At 51.8% G+C, this 23,102-nt stretch overlaps 1 protein-coding gene across 3 annotated transcripts; it reads left to right on the forward strand.

Annotated features, from left to right (window-relative positions):
- The first annotated feature begins 486 nt into the window (after positions 1-486).
- Positions 487-14,714, forward strand: AHR1B (aryl hydrocarbon receptor 1 beta). Of its 3 annotated transcripts, none has more exons than NM_001318993.2 (11): positions 487-616; positions 848-1,029; positions 5,350-5,456; positions 7,726-7,815; positions 8,674-8,797; positions 9,034-9,164; positions 9,860-10,062; positions 10,180-10,289; positions 10,598-10,739; positions 10,914-12,528; positions 13,331-14,714. In NM_001318993.2, the coding sequence occupies exons 1-11, from the start codon at positions 576-578 to the stop codon at positions 13,478-13,480; spliced, it is 2,895 nt and encodes a 964-aa protein (NP_001305922.2). In that variant the 5' UTR covers positions 487-575; the 3' UTR covers positions 13,481-14,714. The 3 variants fall into 3 exon arrangements, with proteins under 3 accessions (NP_001305922.2, XP_040559160.1, XP_040559161.1); XM_040703226.2 differs by having other exon boundaries at positions 543-616; positions 8,674-8,779; XM_040703227.2 differs by lacking the exon at positions 848-1,029 and having other exon boundaries at positions 543-616; positions 8,678-8,797.
- The last annotated feature ends 8,388 nt before the right edge of the window (positions 14,715-23,102 follow it).

Raw genomic sequence — 23,102 nt, forward strand, 5'->3', positions numbered from 1 at the left:
TGACCTCGAACAGCATCTATTTCCCTTCCAGCTGAGCAAGAACTTGTGGAAGCTGCTCGGTGTTTCTCTGGGCTGAGGCTGGAGGAGGAGGGTCCTGGCCCATCCCCTGCGTTTTCCTCACAGAACTACAGACTGGTTTAGTTGGCAGGGACCCCAAAATCCACCCAGCCCAACAGACTGCCCAAAGCCCCATCCAGCACTGCCAGGGAAGGGGCATCCACAGCTTCTCAGGGCAGCCTCTGCCACGGCCTCACCTACCTCGTAGTAAAGATTTTCTTCCTTCTATCCAATCTGAACCCAGCTTTCCCGTAGCCCCTGTAGGTGCAAAAGAGCCACGGCGAGCTCTGCCCGCAGCCTTTCTCAGGCTGAGCGAACCCGGCTCCCAGCTTCGCTCCATGCGCTCACACCGTACCCACGCGATTGCCCGGTCCCGGAGCCCACCCCCCTCCCCGCAGCGTCCCCGCGTCCCTCCCTCCTTCCCGGCTGGAGGCGGAGCCGCTCCCGCGGGGGTCGCTCCGGGCTGCCCCACGCTGCCTCGCTCCGCTCTTGCGGCTGTCGCCGGCTCGCGCTGAGCCATGTACGCGGGGCGCAAGCGGAGGAAGCCGGCGGCCCGAGCGTGAGTGCGGGGCAGGGCGGGGGGGTGCGGGGCTGGGAGCGGGGCTGGGACGGGGGCAGGATCAGGGTGAGAGACAGGCACGGGGCTGGGAGGGGGGTCAGGGATGGGAGCGGGGCTCGGGCTGGGAGCGGGATCAGGGTTGAGAGCGGGGCTGGCTTCGGGATGAGGGATGGATGGTGCCGGTTCCGTGTCAGCTTCGCCGTAACGCGTGGCGGTGGCTGCGCCCCGCAGGCTGCACGCTGCGGACAGTGGACGCTCGAACCCCTCCAAGCGGCACCGGGAGCGGCTGAACCGGGAGCTGGAGCGGCTGGCCGCGCTGCTGCCCTTTCCCGAGGAGGTGGCGGCCGGCCTGGATAAGCTGTCCATCCTGCGGCTCAGCGCCGCTTTCCTCCGCGCTAAGAGCTTCTTCCGCGGTGAGTGCCCGGTGCGGCTCGGGGCAAAGCGGGGTTCGGACGCGGCGGAATCAGAGCGATGTGCGGAGACTGAGTTGATTCAGCTCGTGGGTTGCACTGAAGTAGAAAACCGACGCTTGGGCTGGAGGGCATGACTGAGAGGTGGCACTGTGAGAGCGGCTTTTCCCGTTATAACGGACCTGAGAAATGCTCGGAGTTCTGACAGTGGATAATTACCATAATGTGGTTAGAGTTTATTTGGGAGCCTTTTAAAACACACCACATTAAAGACCTTTCTGCGTTCCACTGCTGTAGTTAATAGCCCACGGGAGAGGTGTTCGGGCAGCCCTGCGTTATCCTGGCCAAACAGCAGCAGCTATCTGTGACCTCAGAAACCATTTTTTTTCCAACTCCGAATCACTGAATGAATGGAAAGTCTTTTTTTTCCCCTCCCTTTCTCATTCTCTTTTGAGCACTGTGGAACTGGCAGGCGGCTGGAATGAAAAATTAATGGCCTCGGAGAGCAGTTGTTTGCTTCGCAGCTCCGGGTCGATTTGTTTGTTTGACCGTATCGCCCACAGCCTCCGTGCTGCTTTGCCCTGCTAAGGAGCAGTGCTGGGGCAGCCCTCGCACTGCTCCACGTGCTGCCCACATCCACAAGCTCAGTGCCCAGCGCGGAGACTCGGACCCACCCAAGAATCGGGGTGATGATGGGGGGCTGTGGGAGCACCACTGCTCTCGCAGGGGTAGCGGTCTGTGGTGCAGCGCAGGCTCGCTGCTCTCCTGAAACATGAATCATTTAAAGGCTTGAAGAATTTATAGACCGAAAGGGTGGTTGGTGCTTCCGTAGAACAGTTTTGAAATGGCCGCTCTTGTTGCGAAGCATCGTGGCAGAGGTTGGGCTGTGTGGGGTTGTCCTCCTTTGAGGTCTGATGGGGCTGGGATGCTGCAGTGCTGTGCTGGGGAAGGGAAGCAGGGGCTGACCCTGGGGCCATGAGCCTCCTGCCCTGAGCAGCCACCCCAGTGCCCTGCCTGCAGTCCGACATCACTGCAGCATTGGCAAGGCGGGGGTACCTTGGTGTGCGTAGCAAGAAACTGGGGAATCCCCTGCTTTGTGGTTCTCTCTTTCTTTATTTGCCTCTATCATTCAATATGGTTTGATTTTGTCTTCCCAGCAGCTGAACCATGAGCATGCCTGGAGCTATGGGACCGCTGCCCTGCCTTAAGCCAGGTCACAGCGATTCAGGTGTGGGAGGGGACACCCTCATCCTTTTTGATGCAAATAGTGCCTGTGGATCCAGCTGAAGCTCTTCTGCTGCTTAAAAAAATAAATAAAACTCTTGATTTAAGCAGTTTATCTGTCAGGAGCTCTGAGCAAACCGGTCTACAAAAGCAGGTTACTTCAGAGCGTCTTCAGTCCCTTTTGGTGTGAATGCGGACTGATGGCACTCTAAGAAGCCCTGTGAGATGAAGCTCACCTTAGAACAGCTTCTGCAGTGCTCTTCTTCAAAATACACAGCCTATTCCCTCGTCGACTTCTGTTGTCTTGTTTTCTGCTGGTTTACTGATAGCAGGCAGCCTGTCCCACAGCTGAATCAATCAGTGCACCAGCAGGTTTCTGCCAGCTGCCATTTCTCCAGCCCCCTTCTTAAATAATTCACTGCAAGCCAGGAATGCTGTCATCTCCAGGCTGTTGTTTCTCCCAACCTATTTGAAAATCAATTACTTTTAATTTTATTTGAGTATTGTGATCTATGCATAAATGGTCACCATCGTGTTGCACTCATCCCTTCAGATCCATGTCCTCTTGCCAGGAATCACACCTGGGGCTTTGTGAACTCGTATGGTGTTTCCAGAGATGCAGACCCTTGGGGAAAGCCATCCAGCCCAGCCCTGCTTCATCCCACACCCCATCCAGGTGGTACTGCACTAAACCCAGCACCACTGGCCAGGCCCAGGAGGGTGGGACGGAGCTGCAGTTGGCTGCCACCATCACGTGCCAGCCCCCAGCTTCACCTCGAGGACACCCGAGGGCCAGCACATGATGTGTCAGCTTAGCCTGGCGGTGCCTGGCTCCCGTAATCCCTCCCCATGGACCCAGCTCCCGAGGAGCCAAGCTCTGGGTGCAGGCAGGTGGCCTCCACCAACCTCTGGGACAAGAGGCTTGTCCTGGAGGGGACACAGGGAGGGTCTGCAAAGCTGCCCTCAGAAGTAGCAGGAAGAACAGCTTTCTCTCTGTGTGTCACAATCAGGACAAAGGGAATCTTTACCCTCTTTGTTGTAATGCCTAGGATCAACCAGCATGAACAGTCTTCCAGCACTTCAGTTGCAGGCCATGTACCTGAAACGGTGCTTCCTTGTTTCCTGGATCTTAGAGAACCATATAATGGGGTGGGTCAGAAGGGATCCCAAAGCCCACCTGTACAATGGGATGGGTCAGAAGGGACCCCAAAGCCCACCTGTACAATGGGATGAATCTGAAGGGACCCCAAAGCCCATCCAGCCTGGCCTTGAGCACTGCCAGGGATAGGGCATTCACAGCTCCTCTGGGCAGCCTGTGTCAGTGCTCTGAGTAAAGAATTTATTCCTTATATATCCACTCCAAACCTGTCCTCTTTCAGTTTAAAACCACTGCCCCTTGTCTTTCCACTGTCTGTGTGTCAAGGATTGTCATTACTTGAAGGACTGTGATTTATCAGCATTACAGGGGTTAGAACAGCTGCAAAAAGAAGGGACAGCCTGACACATCATTGTCCTCTTTGTCCTTGTTTAAACCTCTGCACGTGCCCTTCCTTTGAGACCTGTGTGCCTTCAGTGGTGCAACAGGGAAGTGTAGATGAGGCCTCCTTGCTTTTAGATGTGCAATTAGATCTTTTAGCAGGACATTCATTATTCACCACGCCTGGTCACAGAACTTGCTGTCTCTGCACTGTTCAGACAAGGGATAAATAATTAATCTATTTAATGAAATTTGTGCCAGTGGGGATCTGCGGTGGGTATTATAAGTAAAACTGTTGTATTCATTAAGAATAAGCGTGGCTTTGATGCCAGCCAGCTGGGTGGGCATGAACTATTGCAGCTCTTGAGGAGCCATGAGGTGGTCGAGTTCTCTCTGCTTCTCCTGCACCAATCCCAGGGCTGGGTTTGGGACTGAGTCTTCTTGCTTTTAGGCTGTGACCGATGCAAAATCTTGTTCCTACTCGAAGGTTTTGCCTGCATGGAAGAAAGGGGAGGGGGCTGGGATATATCCTCTCAAAAATGTTAATACCAGCTTGCTGGTGCAGAGATTTCTCAGGTCTGCAAAGCCCCTGTAGGTTCAGGAGTTCACCAGTGAGGTGTCCCTTCAGCCTGCCATGAATCATTTCCCCAGGCTGGGCATGCAGGAGGACCCCCAGCCCTCCCTCCTGCGCTCAAGGACCACTGCTTTCAGGTGGCAATCTGTTCCCTCTCACATGTGCAGTGTCCTGCCCAAGAACAGACCATCTCTGGGGCTCCGGGGATGGCCTGGAAGGTCAGGAAAACCCTCATGGGGAATGCAGGATGGTGGCTGGGTTCAGGGGCAGGTGCTGGTACGGAGGACAGTGTACCATCTTCTGATTTTAACTGGTGTGTCCTCTGGCCCCATAGCTTCAGAGCAGCCCAGATGCCAATAGTGAAGTCTATATTTAGGCAGTGTTTGTGATTCAAGACCATTTCTTGCAAGTTTTCTTTCTGCTGGCGAATATGAAACCATTAAACCAGACCTCAGCAATCCTTTAGTCACACTTCTATCAACCAGGTTTATATTTGTCTTGCACCTCCAGCGTAGCCAACTGGAAGCTGCCAGAGGAGGACAGAAGACCTTCAATAATTTATAGCCCCTGCATTTTACTCACAGAGATGAGAAGAGTCGACCCATTCTCCTTGCTGGGAGTTTCTGCTGTGCCTTCAATGCCCAGCTTGTTCAGGCTGCCAACCAGAGGTGGCACGGCCTGGTGCCCAAGGGCTCCTTGCAAGGAGTGGACTGAGGCATTTGAGCCCATGCTGGGACAAAGGAACTCCGTGGCCATTACTAAATGATGAAGGAACTTCCAACTGATGAGCTCACTAAACATGGATTTTTTTGCAGGACAGAGTGTAGGATCTCATAGTTATTCCACTGATGCCTACTTATTTTAATGATCTCTGGCTTTAACTGCTCTTTGCTTTGGGTTTGTTAAAGGTATGGAAATGAAAAGAAGAAAAGGAGGATAAAAGAGGAATTCTGGGGTTATGGGGAAATGTCTTTGTTCTGGATGCTCGTGGCGGCGACTTGGGGGTGTTGCTACAGCACTGATGTCCCTTCACTGTGCTCTGCTGCAGTTGCTCTGAAGAATCACGGTGCTGAAGGAGCAGAGAGGGGTGGAGACCATGACAGCAGACCAGCTCTGGGCACAGCAGCAGTACCGGAGGGCGAGCTGCTCCTGCAGGTCAGTGGTCCTCTCTGGCCACCTCTCCCTGGCAGATGCCTTCAAGAGCTTTTTCCTTGGGTCCTCCTTCCTTTGAGATTTGCCAAAAGAGCAGGCTGTTCTGTTCTCAGTTGCAGGACATTTTGGTGAATGTTGTGATGAAGGGAGGAAGCCATCTGCTGTCCCACTGGTGTAGCTGTTGGTCAGTACAGTGGTTACAAGACTTTTCTTACTGCAGTAATTTCACTCACAGTTGTGATTGAGCAGAGGTTTTCTAACTCTTAGGATCCCTGGGACAGAAAGGGTGTGTTGCTTCTCCTTTTCTTTTCCTGTCCTTCCTCGAGAAAGTTGAGGATGGCTGTTATGGTCAGATCAGGGTATGCACATGCCTGTATACATGGGGTGCCTTGTAGCATCCCAGGAGCTATGTGAGAGGCTCATAGCTGGCTCCTGCTTGGAGGCACTGGGAGGTGACCTCCTGTCTCCAAACCAGGCACTGTGAATAGGAAGGGGTCACACTCCAGCAGCATGAGGTCCCATGAGGACACAATCCCCCTGTTCCTCTCCACCTGGTTCCCAGCCTGGCTGTTATCTGGCACCTATCCAGAAGCTCACTCAGCAGTAATTATAATTACTGTCCTGCCTGATTGCTGTGGAGCCAGGATCTTGGTGTCTGGGGAGAGAAATGCTAAAGCCAAGCTGGTTAATCGTGAAAACCTTGAGGGTTTTTCACTGTCAAAGCACGGAGCTGTGCTCAGCAGGGCTGGCCAGGGGTTGATGCCCTGCTCATCAGGCTCCTCCTCAGGTTGGATGCTGTCTTTGTAGAGGCACCAAGCAGGGTGTGAATAGCTCCATGTTAGCCTCATCCAGGGATGCAGGATATGGCTGGGCTTTAGGACTGAGGAGTGGGTGCAGCATCCTCAGGGGTGCAGCCACGCAGGTGTATATTGCCTTCAGTCTGCCTTTCTCCAGTGCCATTGAGAAGGACAGGGTGCTGCCAGACCTTGCTCACCAGCACCATGATGAGGCCATGCCTCTGGGCCTGCTCAAAGGGTTAAAATGCGTTTGGCAGCACTAATTAACCTCTGCTGCAGATTCCCACACACTGAGGTCAACCCAGTAAATAGAGAGAGCATTTGTGCCCCGGATAAAGGGAAGGAGAGGGGGGAGAAACGCAGACCTGGACAATGAAATGGGAATTGGCAGCAACAATAGCCAGACTTGGCTGAGACAACGCGCTAGACTCTAATTGATCCTGATGTCTGTGGATGGCCAAGTGGGTGGGGGAAGTGGGACGGGGCTGGCTGCCCCGCCTGCAGTCAGGTTTTGGGATCCAGGAGGACCTGGCATCCTTAGGGACAGGTGGCTGGGTGATTGGTATCAGCTCTGTGAGAGCACTCTGACTTCTGGGTGCTAAAACCATCCAGGATAGCAACTGCATGCTCAAACTTGTGAGGCACCTTCTCTGCACCTTGTGATCCTCACAGATCTCCAAGGGCAAGGGGCACTGGCCCTCGTCCCTCCTCCCGCCAGCCCTGAGGCTGCTGTCTCAAAGAGAACACCCAAATTACCACCCAGATGTGTTAAGCTGGTAGGAATGAGCCCTTCTTGGGGAGGACAGAGGCTCTGAGCAGCTTGGCCTGGGAATGCAGTGTTCCCTTGGATGTTGGTTTTGCAGTCCTGCAGCTCCAGGAGAGGACAGAAGAGCCACTGAACTGTGAAGTATGCATAAATAAATAAATATTTTAAAATAGAAATTAACTTTGGCATTAACAATGCCAAAGTTTGGTCCTGCCGCTGTCATGCAGTACATGATTCTGTGTAGGCAGGGTAGGCATAGCCCACGTGGGCATAGCATGGTCCTTGGCACCTGGGAAACATGGGAGGGAAGTGAAAGCAGCAGACAGTGCCAGCACATTGAGATATGCAGAATGTTTGTTCCTCAGTGCACATCCTCTGTCTTCTCCAATCCCCCAGCTGCCAGGACCCTCCCTGGTCTGTAGGAAGGATGGGAAGTATGCAGACAGAGCCACAGAGGCAGACACAGGTCAACCTTAAATGCAGCCAGTGTGAAATGCCACTTTGATTCCCTGCTGTCAGAAAGGTACTTTTCCAGCAGGATTCCAGAATGGACAGGTTCCTGATGGTGTCTGGTTTCATTCTGCAAGTCGTTCTGAGATTTGTATCTGCTCTTTGCATAGGATGAGGATAAATGTCTAAATCTGCATCTGAGCTGCTAGGACAGGGTGATGTGGGTGGAACTCACCTGCTGACCTGCTCTCTCTCCTAGGCGCTCAATGGCTTCGTGCTGGTGGTGACGTCAGAAGGGCTGATCTTTTACTCCTCACACACCATCCAGGACTACCTGGGATTTCATCAGGTTGGTGGGACACCCCTGGATTGCAGCGATGGGTTTGCAGGGAGGGTTTTTCCTCAGCGGTGGAGAGTAGCCCAGGTTCCCTGCAGGGAGAGAGCCCTGTGGGTTTGCAGGGCCGTGTGCGGGCTTCACGTACATGGAAGAAGGCAAGGAGAAGTCTGGCTGCTGGGTGGCCTGGCCCTGCTACCATGACTGCAGAGTATCCCTTCTTTCTGCAGGCTCAAAAGTCATCCCAGAGGGAGCAGGAGTGAGACCCGCAACAGGGGAAGCCTTTTACCCTCCCTATGGGTTCAGTGGCTTGGGAATTTGAGATATGAAGTGCCCCGGCTGCACTGAGCTCAAAGCAGAGGGAGTGAAGTGTCTAAAAAGTGCTGTGCATTTTGTGCCCCAGCCCAGTCCTGGGGACAAAGCACGCACAGCAATGAAGCCTGCTGGAAGGAGAACTTCATCTCAACAACATGAAGGATTTCATGTCTTCTTAAAATGTCACATTTCCACCCAGACAAGGGAAGCAAGTCTTAGAGGTCTTGGGAACAGTGGAGGGATGGGTTGCTGTTCCATGTGCAGTGAGCCCAAACCCACATTGTGAAGGACACTGTGCGAAGGGGCTGAGTGTGTCAGAGGGTAGCTGTGCTGCTGCTGCTCTTCAGGACGGAGGTGGGAGAGGGCTGTACCACCACGAGCAAGGGCTTCTTCAGAGTCAGATGTGCAACCTCCACCCACCAGCATCAACTCTGGTGGAGAGTGTCCAACCTCATTCAGCCAGGGGCCTAGCTAAGCACTGGGGAGATGTGGTGGGATATGGCCAACAGCAGGGGCTGGGGCAGGCCACGTAGCTCACTCAGTTGTTTTTTTCTCTAGACAGATGTTATGCACCAGAGCATCTTCAAGCTGATCCATACTGAGGATCACCAGGAATTCAGGCGCAACCTCCACTGGGCCCTCAACCCACCCCACACTCCTGAGGGTGAGCCCTCTCCAGAAGGTACATGTTGGCACGAGATGCTCTGTTCCCCACAAACGCTGGGGAAACAGCTCCCAGCTGCGTGGAGTTTACATCCTTGTGGCCACAGATTCATCCAAAACACAAAGCATAGCTTCTGCTGATATGTTCCACATAAGCTATGGTCCACAATGCTGCCCTTACTGGAGACCACCACCCTTTGCTGAGGACTGGGACCACCAGCCTTTAGCTGCTCCCTCAGCCCCTCTCTCCTACAGGGATGAAGAGTCTCAGCTCTCCTGCTGTTGCCTACAGGCCTGATCAACTGCCTTTGGAAAACTCTTCCTTTCTGGAAAGGAGCTTTGTGTGCAGGTTTCGCTGCCTCCTGGACAATTCCTCCGGCTTCCTGGTGAGTGCAGGTCTGTGCTGCAGGCTCTACAGCAGGCTCATGCTAAGGGGCCCATGCTGCTGATGGAGCGTGAAAGTTGACATTGAAAGGCTTGAAATTCTTTTCTGTCTGCCCCAATAAGGGGACTTTTCTGTGGCTTTTTGTTTGTACCTACCACCTCTTCCTGTGGATTTTACTCCTGTCTTCTCAGTGGCACTGAATCTTGAACAGATGATCTGGTTGTCCATCCCTTATAAGCAAAGCTTCTTGGTGGGGTTGAGGTGTAGCTCACGTAGAGCAAAGAGCAGCCTATGCATGATGTGATGCTCTGATGCATCTGCAGCACATGCTTGGTCTTGCAGCTGCTGTACAGCGGGGCCCTGGGGTATCAGTGATGAGCTGCTGCTGTGGGGAGACCAGCATAGCATTCCTTTAAGCTTCCCACTGCACCCACCAGGGAACCGGGAGGCCACAAGGAGTAATGCTCCAGAACCTGTGGTGTTACCCTGGCCTGAGCTATGTCAGACCCATGCAGGATGTGTGTACCTCCTCTGTATGGAGGTTCACTGCTCCTACTGGGCAGCCTCTTTCCCCTGGGGCTTGGTTCTTTGCATCAACTCTGCAGCAAGATGACTTGTTTCCCACGGAGCTCTCCTCCCTCTCTTTCCTCTCCACTCAGCTCTGTGTGTGACACTGGCCTTATCTTCTCTTTCTAGGCTTTAAACCTTCAAGGCAGGCTGAGATTCCTTCATGGGCAGAACAAAAGGTCTGAAGATGGGTCTGCGCTGCCCCCACAGCTTGCTCTTTTTGCCATTTCCACCCCCCTGCAGCCCCCATCCATTCTGGAGATCAGAACCAAGAACATGATCTTCAGGACAAAGCACAAGCTGGACTTCACTCCCTTGGCATGTGATGCCAAGTAGGTGGCAGAGCTGATCTGTGGGGCGATGCTGAACACTTCCAGTGTGCTGGTTCATGCTGAGCCTGGGTGATGTTCCACCTGGACCTGCCACTGAGCCGGGTGCTTTCTCTGTAGGGGGAAGATTGTTTTGGGCTACACCGAGGCAGAGCTGCGGATGTGTGGCACTGGCTACCAGTTCATCCATGCTGCTGACATGCTGTACTGTGCCGAGAACCACATCAGAAGTAAGAGTCCTTCTCTGTTCCCTTTATGCTCACCTCTGAGGCCAAAGTTATGGGCAGCTCCTTTGGTAACTGTGTTGAACTGGGCAGCTTTCTGTCCATGAGATGCTTTGCTTTATGCCTTGCTGCGATGCTCTTGGTGGTGAGCAGGGAGGTGCGTCTAGCCAGGGAGGTGTGTTCCCTGCACATGGAGACAGCCAGGATGTCCTTTTGTTATGACTCTCCCTGCTGGTAACAGCAGCATTGCTTGAGGCAGCCCTGCCTCAGGTGGTGTGCTGATGGGCACCAGCGTCTGTGCTTCCTCCCGGCAGTGATGAAGACAGGGGAGAGCGGCCTGACAGTCTTCCGCCTGCTGACGAAGGACAAGCACTGGAAGTGGGTGCAGGCCAATGCACGGCTTGTCTACAAGAACAGCAAGCCTGAATACATCATTGTCACGCAGAGACCCCTTGTGTGAGTGCATTTGTTTGTACATCAGCACACCTGTGCATGCATCCATCGGTGCACGTGGGGTGGTTGTAGCAGAGGGGCCTGGGATGATACAAATTGCAATTCTGCACTGCAGAAACAGTTTGCAGCAGGTGCTTGTACACGTACAAACAGCAATCTCCTCTTCCTCCCCTGCAGAGATGAAGAAGGAGGAGAGCACCTTCGGAAACGATCCATGCATCTTCCCTTCACCTTTGCTACAGGAGAAGCAGTCTTATATCAAAGTGCTTTCCCTCTCCCAGGCTTCTGCGATGCTTTCCAGCGCAAAGGGAAAATCAGCAAGTCCAAGAAGACTTCACACAGCAATGGAGGATGCTTCCAGAAGGACAGCATTGCCCCTGGGTCTCTGCTGAGTGCTGTACTGCAGCAGGACAAGGCAGCATATGCCCCCCACCCAGCTCCTTCACCCAACCACACCTTCAGCAGCAGTTTCTTGGACCACCTTGAGGACACGTCCTCACTGGGCACAGGACGGGCCTGGAGCACAAGCACTGCTCCAGTTTCCTCAAGGAAGGATGGCCTCAAAGAGGAGTGGGTGGATTTGCAGCAGGAGGACCCTCTTTTGGCCACCTTGAACTCACTGACAATTAATGGTGATGAGAGCTGCTCCAACAGTGAGCTCTTCAGTGCGCTGGAGAGCCTGGGGCTGAACGCTGAAGACCTGGAGCTGCTGCTGCTGGATGAGAAAATGGTGATGGTCAATACAGACCCTGATCACACTCTGTCCCTGAGCGACTTCCTCACCAACAATGAGATCATCTCTTACATCCACACCATGCTGGGGAACAAGTACAAGGAAGGCCTACAGGTTTGTCCCCTGCCAGGCACGGTCTCGTGCCCAGTGGGAGGCTCTGCTGCATACCAGGCCCATGCAGAGGACAAGGACTCACAGTACCCATCCCAGCAAATACAGCAGCCTGGCATTGTCCCAGGCCAAGCTGCTGCTCTGCTATGGGAACATCCTCTCCACAATGCGCTGGCACAGCTGTCCCCACTGCCATCGAAGCTGGCAGAGGCTGAGGAGGAGCTGCCTGCAGGCCTGCAGAGTAGACCTGGTGGGGAGGAGGGCCTGCTCCGCTTCCTCCAGCTTACTCAGGTCACTCCATGGGCCGTAGCTCCCGGCTCACACCTGGGAGCCCCATGCCCGCTGGAGGCTCAGCAGCTGGAGAGTGACTTCCCAGCTGTGCATCCCACCCAAGAGGACGTTCTCCAGACCTCTTCTCTGTCCATCCAGGGCCGAGGACGTGGGGCAGCACCAAGCCAGCCGAAACACAAAGCTGGCCGGTGCTTGCTGATGGACAGGCTGTGCGCCCACCATCATCCCTCTGCCACACGCTTGCTCCCCACCAGCAGCAACAGCCCCTGGCAGGACTATGTCTCCCCTCTCCTGACATCCTCAGCTCAGCCTGATTTTTATGGCATCAGCCAAGATTTGATCTCCCAGCATCAGGGCTACTTGGGTCCAGTGCCTGGGCCTGCCGTGCCAGCAGTAGACTCTAACCTGAATGGATTATGCAGCATGGACACTATAGACAGTGAGAGGTCCCAGGAGGAGATGGTTCCATACTCTGGGCTTTTCCCATCTTCCTCGTACCAGTTTATTCCTGAGATGCATCCAAGCTCTATTCCCGCCATGTACCCTTTCCTGAGCTCATCTGCAGAGCACTTTGGAAGCACTGACAGTGTGCTGGAGGATCCTGCAAACTCCTATGGAGTGTACACCTCCATGATGAGCCAAGAGAGCAGCCACAAGGTAAAGGTTTCTCTTTGCTCTTGAGCTCAGTATTTTCTGTGCTGGGATATCCTGGGAGGTCTTAGCACAGGGAAGGCATATGCTGCCTGTTCAGTAGGCAGGAATCACCTTGCTCTGCCAGCGTGTGATCAGAAAGAAGGACTTCAGGGGCTTCTCTTTGCATCAGGCACTGCAGAACAGATCAGAATGTGGATTTTTCTCTTTAGACCTTGGCTGTCTGTGGGTATGGTTTCCACATGCTTTGTTTAGTTGCCCTTTCTATAGGCATATTCCAACCATGCGGTGTTATGCTTTGATGGGTGGTCCCTATGAGATGAAGATCTGCTGTCCTGTTTTACAATTACAGGGAGAGTTGTCTAAATGCTTCTCAAACTCTGTCAGGTTTGGTGCCATGACCACTGCCCTCATGCAGAACAGGAGCCTGTAATTTACAGTTATGCAGAGCAGGAGCCTGTAATTTACAGGTATGATTAATGAGTGAACTGTAGGGCTGCAATACATGGTCAGCTCTGCAAATGTTGATTATGAAGTCAGTGGGTGAAAATTGGTGTCCTCTGGGGAGTCTGGATGTACTTGCACTGCTTTCAACCTCTTGTCAATGAAGTGAAGGGACAATGAAAGATGAGCTGGGGGAATGTGTGCAACATGTACTGGGATTGCTGCTGAGCCCCTGCACCTCCAGGGGAAGCAATCCAGGAGCAGGCCTTCCCCTCTCAGCAGCTTCCTTTGGGCACCCAGCCCATCAGTGTCAGTAAAACCCTACAAAACACCTCACCACTCTCTTTCCTCTCTCTTCTCCTAGCCTGACAGCAGCTGTGTTTTGCCTGGCTCTCACATGGGACTCCGTACAGATGTGCCAAAGGGCAGCCCTGCTCCCTCCTGCAAGCTGCATCGCCATGCAGAAGTGCTGCCGGATCACCCCCACACTTTCAGCGGTGACTTCTATTTCTAGGGGAACAAGATTAGACTGGGCAAAGTGGGATTATTCACTGGGGAAGGAGCTGCCCTCCAGCTGCAGACAGCAGATCTTCCCCCTGCCACGTGTGTCCTGTCTTTGCTCTTGGTGATTTGGCTTGGCTGGTTTTTGTGTTTTATCGACTTTGCACCATCCTGCCTTGGCAGAGGCTGCACGTGCTGGTCCCTTGGAGGTGTCCCTGGCTTGGGCAGGAAGTGACAGCCATAGCATGACAGTTTTCTCCAGGGCATGGTGAGGAAGGTCAGCTGGCCCGTGTAGCATTGTCCTTATCTTGCATCATCTGAGCGCTGCATCACTTTGGTCATTTGGAGGACCTCCAATTTTGGAGCACCTTGGCCCCTTGCTGTCTCTCATCCCCCCATCTCTGTTTCCCCACTGGGAACTCTGCTTATATTGTCTATGTACCTTAATAAGAATCAAATTTGAAATGTTCTGGCTTTCTGTGACTGCTGTTGTTTTTAAGTGGCATTCAGAGACTAGCTGTTGCTCTAGAAAGAGAAAGATTTGCTCTCCAACAGTGACTAGGTAGCTGCATTGGAAGATGTGGTGTTCACATGGCAAATCCTCATGGAGTGTGCTCTCCTCTACACCAGCCTTTACAGTTCTGCCACGAACCAACTTCATTTCTGGTGCAGCTGGCTGGGCTTCTGGAAATCCAGGCGGCTTTCTGTGGCTCTCACTTGGCTGCCGTGGTTCAGTTCCCCCTGGCAGCATCAGGCTGGCTGGCTTTGACCCTCTCTGCCTGCTCTTTCTCAGGCATTGGGGGCAGGCTGGCAGATAAGCCATAACTTGTATCTGTGCCTAAAAAGATCACAGTGGAGCTGACTAATCATCTAAGGACGTTTCAGATTTAGTGTACAAAAAAAAATAAAAAAGTTTTCAGTAAGATAAATAAAATAGTGTAATGATTCTTAATTTTACATATGGTATGGTGATATTTTCCCACTGAGAAGAAATGCAGCCTATATGTATGCATAGAGCATGAGTTGACAGGTTTATTTTTATGCCACTCCAGAGGAGAAAAAAAAACCTCTTTATTTCCCAAAGCACTGAAGTAGCATCTGTGGAATGGGACAGACAATTTGTAAGATCAGAAGTATGACAGCCCTCTAAGAAACCTGACAAAGCATCATCCCTCCTCCCACGTGTCCAGCTTTGGTTTTGGTTAACTTTCAATACCTTTTCTTTCAATAAATGGTTTTGGACCTCAGCCTTTGGCATCTCTCTTGCTGGTTGTGTGTCTGTCTCAACAAGCACAAGTGCTTTTTTTATTAGTCAGAAACGATTTTGAAGTGGACTTCAAAACTCGGTGGAGAAGGGTGACACGTAGTTTTGGACTTGCAATGCATGGGACCAGGGGCTTCCTCGGGAAAGAGGTATCTGTTCCATGTCACATTTGAAACATGAGCTTTGCTCTAGTTTGGGGTAGAATTACAAAGTATTCTGTGAGACCTGCTGTGCAGCCCTGTGTGTATGCATGTACATCTGTATGTGTATATAATTTTGAATATTAGGAAAAAAAAAACACATTCTTTTCCTGAATATCTGATTTTAAAACATTTCTGCTCCCACCCAGCACTGCTTTTAAGCATCAACATGAGGCAGCATTGTAAGATTTCTTGAGCTCTGTGCCCCGCTCTGCTTTCTCTCTCTTCTTCCCAAGGAGCAGGCTGAGGACAGCACCCCATGGGCTGGTGGCATAGAGGGGTGTCACCACAACGCTGTGACTTGGCCATGCCATCCAGGTGTGCACTGCTGGATGTTGTCCCACGACGTGTTTCTGCAAGGTCTGCTAAGCAAAAGCCATCATCTCTGCAGCAGGAGGTGCCCTGCAGCCCCTCTGCTCCCCACCACAAGCTCTCCAGGGAGGCTGGCACATCCATAATTCATTCCCAGCCTCACGCCAGCTGCTGCTTTTCTCCTTGGCCTTTTAACACCTATTTGCAATGCACCGGGCCAGCCCTGGGACCCCAGCTGGAGCTGTGCCAAAGGAGAAGTTGCTGTCTGATATCTGAGCACCCATGGCCTGTCCTGAGCTGTAGGAAAGAACATCAGGTGGGTGAGCTTTGCTTGGTGGGGTGCTTTCACCCTGAAAAGCTGATGAGGATGCCTGTGGGCTTGGCTCTGTCTGGAGAAGGGGAAGATGAGCCGTAGTGCCTCCTGGCTCCAGATCTCCTCAAGTGTTCATCTGGCCCTGCTCCATTGGTACCATGGGACTGAAGGTCCTGCTGAAGGTCCAGTTTAACACTTATAAGTTCGTGCAAGCAGAAGAGGAGGAAAACAAAGGAGATTTTCCCTCTGCCTCTTTCTCCTTTGCCACAGCAAATGCAACAAGAGGAGCCCACTGCCACATGCAGCCCCTGGTCCCATGGTAGCATCATGGATGCTGGGAGCAGGTGTCTCCCAGGGCCCCAAAGCGCTGGACAGTAAGGTAAACATTTGTATAGAAGTGAGCTTGGTGTTTGCCCACACCATCTACATGCACATCCATTATACATGGGGGTGTGGGCAGTAGAGCAGAAAGCTTTCCTATGGTTTGCACATTAAATAGAGATGAGGGCTGGCGGGGGAATGCACCATTCATCACACCTGGCCCATGTCCTCCCTGCTACCTTATTACTTTTATTACTTTTTTATTATTTCTGGATATAGGAAAGTCCAATTTGGATGGGCTGAAAGTTTTCATGCTCTTTATGATAACGGCGTGTGCCAGCAAAGTAATCTGCCAGCTAGTGAGATATGTTTCTATAGGAAATGCATTCAGATCCCCTGATTAATTATTTCAGACTGAGATGTATTTGATTTTTCTTGATGGATTTTAGAAATCAAGCTACAGACAAAACACCACACTGTGTTTACCCCTTGCTGAAACATTTTAAAACATGAATAGGAACCTCTGCAAAAAGAGGCTTTTTCTCCTTCTCCAGTGACAGGAGAGAGTTTATCAACCTGCCCCTGGGGCTCATAGATTAAATGCTGTCCTTCAGGTATTTCTTTGCAGTTAATTTGGGACTTGTTCTCCCAAGGAGTCTGTGTGCTCACCAGCAGCAGAACTGTTCTTCCCAGTGCTGGCACAAAAGGGAGCCTGGTGTTGTGGGACCGGGCATCCTCTGGGGCTCTCCAGCAGCACCCAGCACCCACAGAGAGGAGGAGGGCAGCAGGCTGAGCTCAGCACTCTTTCCCTGTAGAATTCTGCAGTGAAAATGGCTTTGAAGAAAGGGGGAAAGAAAAGGGGCAATCATTGTATGTGCTGGCTATGCACCTATGGAGGTAATCTAGCATCACTAAGGCAATGCAGATGAAGGGCGTTTGGTGACCTGCTTGCTTTTGGCTCATGTCCTGGAAATCCACAGGTAAGGTGCTCAGATCTGAGATCTTCCACTTCAATCAGCAGTGATGTCCACTCCTATAGCAGTATTTCTATTCTGTCGTTAGGTCTGGAGTTAATTATAAACCTCCTGTGGGGCTTCATGTTTGCAGATCATACCTCCTGGGCACCCTAGCTACTTTCTGGAAGCATGGTTTGGTGATGGGATCAACCTTGCTGTTTTTTCAGCATGTTCCTCAAGAAGCAAGACCAGTTTGAATCAGCTGCAGTGGCTCTGATCCCACAGGGGTTGGATCCTTACACCTCTTGTCCTGTTGCAGTCAAATCACACTTTGATTTAGTGGGTTCTTGAGCTAGGTCAGGAGGTTCTTGCTGGCATTTGGCTTTCTTCTTTGTTTCCAGAATGGAAAAAAAAAAAAAACAACACTCAGCTGTTGTTTTCTATCTGAGAGAAAAGATGGAAAGAAATTAGATCAAAACAATCTTATGCTTTTTTAGCCAAGTTTCTTAGGCAAGTCTTTACATCCCTTGAAATACATTAAGCATGGCTCCAGGGGCCATTGTGGAGACTCAGCACTGTAAAAATGCAGATTTCAGGGAAAGCCTTATGCATTGTGACAATTTAAAGTATCCCTGAAGGGCGTCCGCTCAGGCAGAAGCACATTTTATTTGAAGCAAATTATGAATGAGACAGGAGAACAATTTGATTTTATTTTATTTCTGCTGGAGATGGACATCGGATCAATTAAGCGTAGCAGAGGCCACAGAGTGGCTCAATTTGCAGAAGGGCAAAACAGAGGAGGTGGCTGCATCCTGCCTGGCTCCCAGGCCATCATTCTCCTCTCTGGCAGATGGAATGGAGGAATAAGGCTGCAGGATCCCAAGATGCTGTGGTTTGGGGCATTCCCACATGCACGTGGAGACTTGCTGACTCTGAGGTGTGGTGAGGGCACCCATCCATGTACACTGGGGCATCCCCTTGGCTCTGCTCTTCGTCTTGGGGATCCTGGTTCTCTGGGCTGCAGAGCCTAGGAGCTCTGCGTATATGGGCAACAGGAACGCTGCTGCTCAGCCAGGGACAGCTTGAGCAGACCAAATGCATTGGAAATGCATTTATGTATTTATGAATGAAGATATACATTTATCCTATTTTAAGGAGAGAAGGCCATATGGTTTTAGCATGCAGTAGTTCGTCCCATAATGTCTGCGTATATATATATGTATTTAATATCTCTGTCTCTACCTACCCAGAAATATGTAGCAGCTGAGATTTTCCTGTTTAAATATAGTTTTACAAATTCTTTGGAGTAGAAAGGCCGACATGGATAATTAGAACTATAAATGTCATTCTTATTTATTTAATCTCACTTTTACATCTGTGCTGAGACGTGGCCTGAGAACTGGGAATCTAGGCCAGAACTCCAGCTGGACCTATGAGTCCACTCCACCCGGGAGTCAAAAGCCCAGATTTTGGAATTTAATGGGATATACAGGCCTGACAGTCTGTTGCCAGAAGGTGGAACCTCCAGTAATGTGGAATAATGGCTCTGCTGCCATTACTGGTTGTGTTTGGTCAGGACAGTTTAAAATCAGCAATAGACGAATCTAACACTAACTGCTACTTGCAAGAGTAGCGTGGAGAAGGCACTGGTTGCTGATGGGCATTCAGTAGTGATGAAACAAAAAGGGTGGTGGTGGAAAGGAAGTAAAGCAGCACAACCTGCTGGGGCTCATACTATCCCCATGAGAAGGCCGATGGTACCCTGGGGTGCATTAAAAAGAGCATGGCCAGCAGGTCAAAGGAGGTTCTCCTCACCCTCTCATCTGCCCTGGTGAGGCCACAGAGGCTGGCCAGGAGGCTTAGAAAAGGGGATGATGCTGTACAGGAGACCAGTTCACACAGCTGACAGCTCCACAGAGGCAGCAGCTCAGTCCCACAGTGCAAACAGGATGCCTCCAGCTACCAAGCTCCTGGTCTGGCCAGGGACATGGGGATGCTGTGAGGAGTCTCCTCTTTGTGCCCATATTACTCTGACTTCATACCTCCCTGTGTGATGCCTCTGGCTCAGTTCTGCCCAAGCACCACAGCCAGGAGGACAGGCTGGCCAACAGCAATGAGCTTCTTCATTACCAGCTCCTCTGAGGTCTGAGATGTTCTTAGAGATGATGAAGTAGGCCAAAATGATGCAAGACCAGCATGAGATTCCGCCTCTGCCTGCTGATAGTAGAGCCCAGCTTTGCTGAGTTCAGAGGGAAGGTAGAGAAAGCCACAGCTTGGAAAAGAGAGATGAAACTGTAGTAGAGCTGCAGCCCATCACTAAAATGGACACGGCAAATATTTGTCCTAATGAAACATATTATTACATTCCAAAATATCTATCTGAAACTTTGTCTGCACCCTGCTTTGGGTGGACCTGCTCAAGCAGGGGCTTAGATCAGACAGCCTCTGATCCCTCCAACCTCATCCATTCTGTGATTCTGTGAAAAAGAAAGCAGATACATCCTGAGCAGAGCCAGATGAATGGGACCTTGTGAAAATCTTACAGACCAAAGCTGCATCTTGGTGACCTCCCACAGGAATATGGGTGAGAGTTTCCAGTAACCAACATGGCAACACTACTGATGTGAACAGGTTGTTGAAGTGTTCCCTGAAGAGCATTGGTGCTGGCTTGCATCTTAATGGGTGAGCACTGAATCAAGGGGTTTTAATTTGCTTTGTTTCCTTAAACCCATACTAAAGTAGGTAAGACAGGCGGTGCTGTGACTTTTCAACCCTTGGGCTTCCATTTAACGTGCACTTGGATGTTGATGTGATTGTGTGGCTTTGGTACACTGTGATCCTGCTTGGATCTTGTGGGAGTTAAGCATTTTGGTGCTTCTGAACCAAAGTTTGGAGCAAAATTTGTTCTTAGGAAAGCAGGTACATTCGCTGCCTCTTTTTCTTACTTGTTTAGCAGGGGGCATTCTTATTTGTAACACTTTTCTCTTGATGTCTTCTAGATCCTTTCTTTTCCCTGTGAGCTGAATGAAATGCTTTGCCTCTGAGCCCTTTCAGGTCACAAAACAGCCATCTTCCAGGGGTCACAGTCAAACCTCCAGAGCTCGATGTCAGACCCTTGGCTAGGTCTTAAAATCTCACCAAAGACATGAGCCCTCTCTAGCCATCTGTTAGAAAGTAGCCACATCCTTCCTGCTGTTTCTCTGGAACAGCCTTGAATGTTTTGACAGATTTGTGAATAAAACATGGTACTCCATGAGGCGTAGGAGCTATTAGTTGGAGGCCTCATATGGGAAACAGGCTGCATATGCCTCTCCTGTGCTCGCCCTGCAGGGCTGCAGGAGGTGGTGCATCCCCTGGCGCTGCCAGCCTGGATGGTGTAAAGTCACAGGGAAAGATCCATGACCATGGCCAGGGCACTGGGCCAGCCCTGCATCCAAGCCGATGGGTTCTGGAGCCTGATCCCCTGGGAGCAGCAGCCACTGTGCAGGATAGGGAGCCAAGCATCCTGCTGGGATCTCCTTGGCAGATGCCCCAGATGCCTCATGCACTGGCTCCCCAAGGGCTGCAGAGCTTCAGCTGTCTCTCAGCCCTGGCTCCAGCTCTGGGGATCCTCTGTCCTGCTGCCCCTGCAGCACCAGCTATGTGAGGTGGTCTTTGGCCCACAGCTCTGCCGCATGCATTGAATACACTGGCAGTGCATTTTCCAGCTGCTTCACCTTCCAACCATGTGCAGGCAAAGGACCTGAGTCTTGCCAAGGTATGGTGGACACAAGCCTTGTCTCTGCATGGTGGATGCTACCTGCAATCTCTGATGCTCTGAAGGCCACTCTAGTAACATCCACTGTTGCTGCCAAGTGCCTAAGATGCAGCTGAAGAACCTGGCAGAGGCACAGCAGACACAGAATGCCAGTGAGTGCCTGTAAGACAGCCCCAAGCCCAATTACCCCCTCCCGTGGCTCCATCCCAAAGTCACTCAGAGTGTCCTCAGGTCTGCTCCATCACTGTCCCAATAGACACAGAGCAGACCCACACCAGCCCTGTGCCTCCACACGCAGCCTCAGGTCAGCCCTGTTCCCCTCTGAGCAACCTTGATGCAGCTCTGTGCCCACCTTGCCAGCTGGGAGCAGCTCTGCACCCCATCACAGGAACACCTACCCCCTCGCTTCCCTCCCTGCATGCTGTCACAGTTTTGCCCGTCCTTGGCTGACATGCTCCCCACAGGGCTGCTGCTTTCCCCTTCCAGGAGCCAGTGTGTGCCTCTGCCACACGATGGCAAGCCAAGACTGTGCAACAGCACTAGCAGCAAGGCTGGAGCAGCAGGGCTGGGAGGGAAAGGCGGTGCTGGACACAGGCGTAGCTGGGGGATGAGTGGCTGAGGAGCAGCTGTGCAGGAGGGACCTGGGGGTGCTGGTGACCGCAGCTCAGAGCAGCATGCCTTGGTAACCACGAAGGTGAACTGCATCTTGGGGTGCATTAAACACAGCCCACATGCACAGCCAGATGGTCAAAGATGGTCAAAAGAGGGGATTCTCCCACTGTGTTTAGCATCAGTGCGGTCTCAGTTTGACCATTATGCGCAGTTCTGGGCTAAACAACATAAAAAGGATGTTAAGCTGCTGAATGGGGTGGGTGCCCTCGTAAGGAGGACACTGAGAATACTGAATTACTGAATGCCTTCTTTGTTTTACTGATAAGACTGGTCCTCAGGAACCCTAGACCCTAGAGGTAGAGGAGTCTGGAGTAAGGAAGATCTGCCCTTGGTCAAGGAGGATCTGGTCTGAGATCATGTAAGCAAGCGTGAAACACACAAATCCATGGGCCCCGACAAGATGCACATCCTCAGTGCTGAGCGCACTGGCAGAAGTTTTTGCCAATCCACTCCGTGATCTGTGAGAGGTCATGGAGAATGGCAGAGGTGTCTGAAGACTGGAGGAAAGCCAACAGCACTCCAGCATTCAAAAAGGGCAAAAGGAGGAGCTGGGAAACTACAGGCCAGTCAGCCTCATCTCTGTCCCTGGAAAAATGATGGAATAACTTATCCTGGATGTTATCTCACAATGTGCAGGAGAAAAGAAGATTACCAGGAGTAGTCAACATGGATTCACCAAGAGGAAATCATGCTTGACCTATCTGGTCACCATTTACCATGTCATGACTAGCTAAGCAGATGGGGGGAGAGGAGTGGATGTTTTATACCTTGACTTCAGCAAACCTTTTGGCACTGTCTCCTGTAACATCCTCATAGGGAAGCTTAGTAAGTGTGGGAAGATGAGTGGACAGTGAGGTGAACTGAAAACTGGCAGACTGGAAGTGCTCAGAGGGGTGTTATCAGTGACACAGAGTCTAGCTGGAGGCCTCTAACTAGTGGTGCTCCCCAGGGGTTGGTGCTGGATTGAGTCTTGTTCAGTGTCTTCATCAGTTACCTGGATGAAGGTAGAGTCCACCCTCAGCAAGTTTGCTGATGATAAGAAGCTGGGACGAGAGGCTGACACACCTGAAGGCTGTACTACCATTCAACAAGACCTGAACAAGCTGGAGAGATGAGTGGAGGGAAACCTGATGAGATTTAACAAGAGCAAGTCTTGCACCTGTGGAGGAATAACTGCATGCGTCAGTACAGGTTAGGGGCTGACCTGCTGGAGAGGAGCTATGTGGAGAAGGACCTCGGTGTCCTGGTGGACAACAGGTTGGCCATGAACCAGCAGTGTGCCCTTGTGGGCAGGAAGGCCAATGGTGTCATGGGGTACTTTACAAAGAACATGGCCAGCAGGTCAATCCTCCTCTTCTGCTCTGCCCTGGTGAGGCCACATTTAGAATGCTGTGTCCAGTTCTGGGCCCCGCAGTTCAAGACAGACAGGGAACTGCTGCAGAGAGCCCAGTGGTGGTCCAGAAAGATGGTTGGGGTCTGGAGCACCTCCTGGATGAGGACAGGCTGTGGGAGTTGGGGCTGTCCAGCGTGGAGGAGACTGAGGAGGCATCTTATCAACACTTATAAATATCTAAAGGAAAGGAGTCAAGTGGGTGGCGCCAGGCTCTTTTCTGTAGTGCCCACCAAAAGGACAAGAGGCAATGGGCACGCACTGGAACACAGGAACCATCTGATATTGCATCAGCGGATAAGCCCCCATAGGAGAAGAGCTGATTGGCTGTCAGCTGCTTTCACACACACCTCATTGCAGAATGTATCCTGGTTCCTGGCCTCTTCTTCAGCTTCCAGCTTGCTGCTGCAGGAATAATGCCACTGAAGGGTGTCCTAGGCTCCCTGGGGT

This window comes from Gallus gallus, chromosome 7 (assembly GCF_016699485.2).
Source record: "Gallus gallus isolate bGalGal1 chromosome 7, bGalGal1.mat.broiler.GRCg7b, whole genome shotgun sequence".
Taxonomy (NCBI): Eukaryota; Metazoa; Chordata; class Aves; order Galliformes; family Phasianidae; genus Gallus; species Gallus gallus.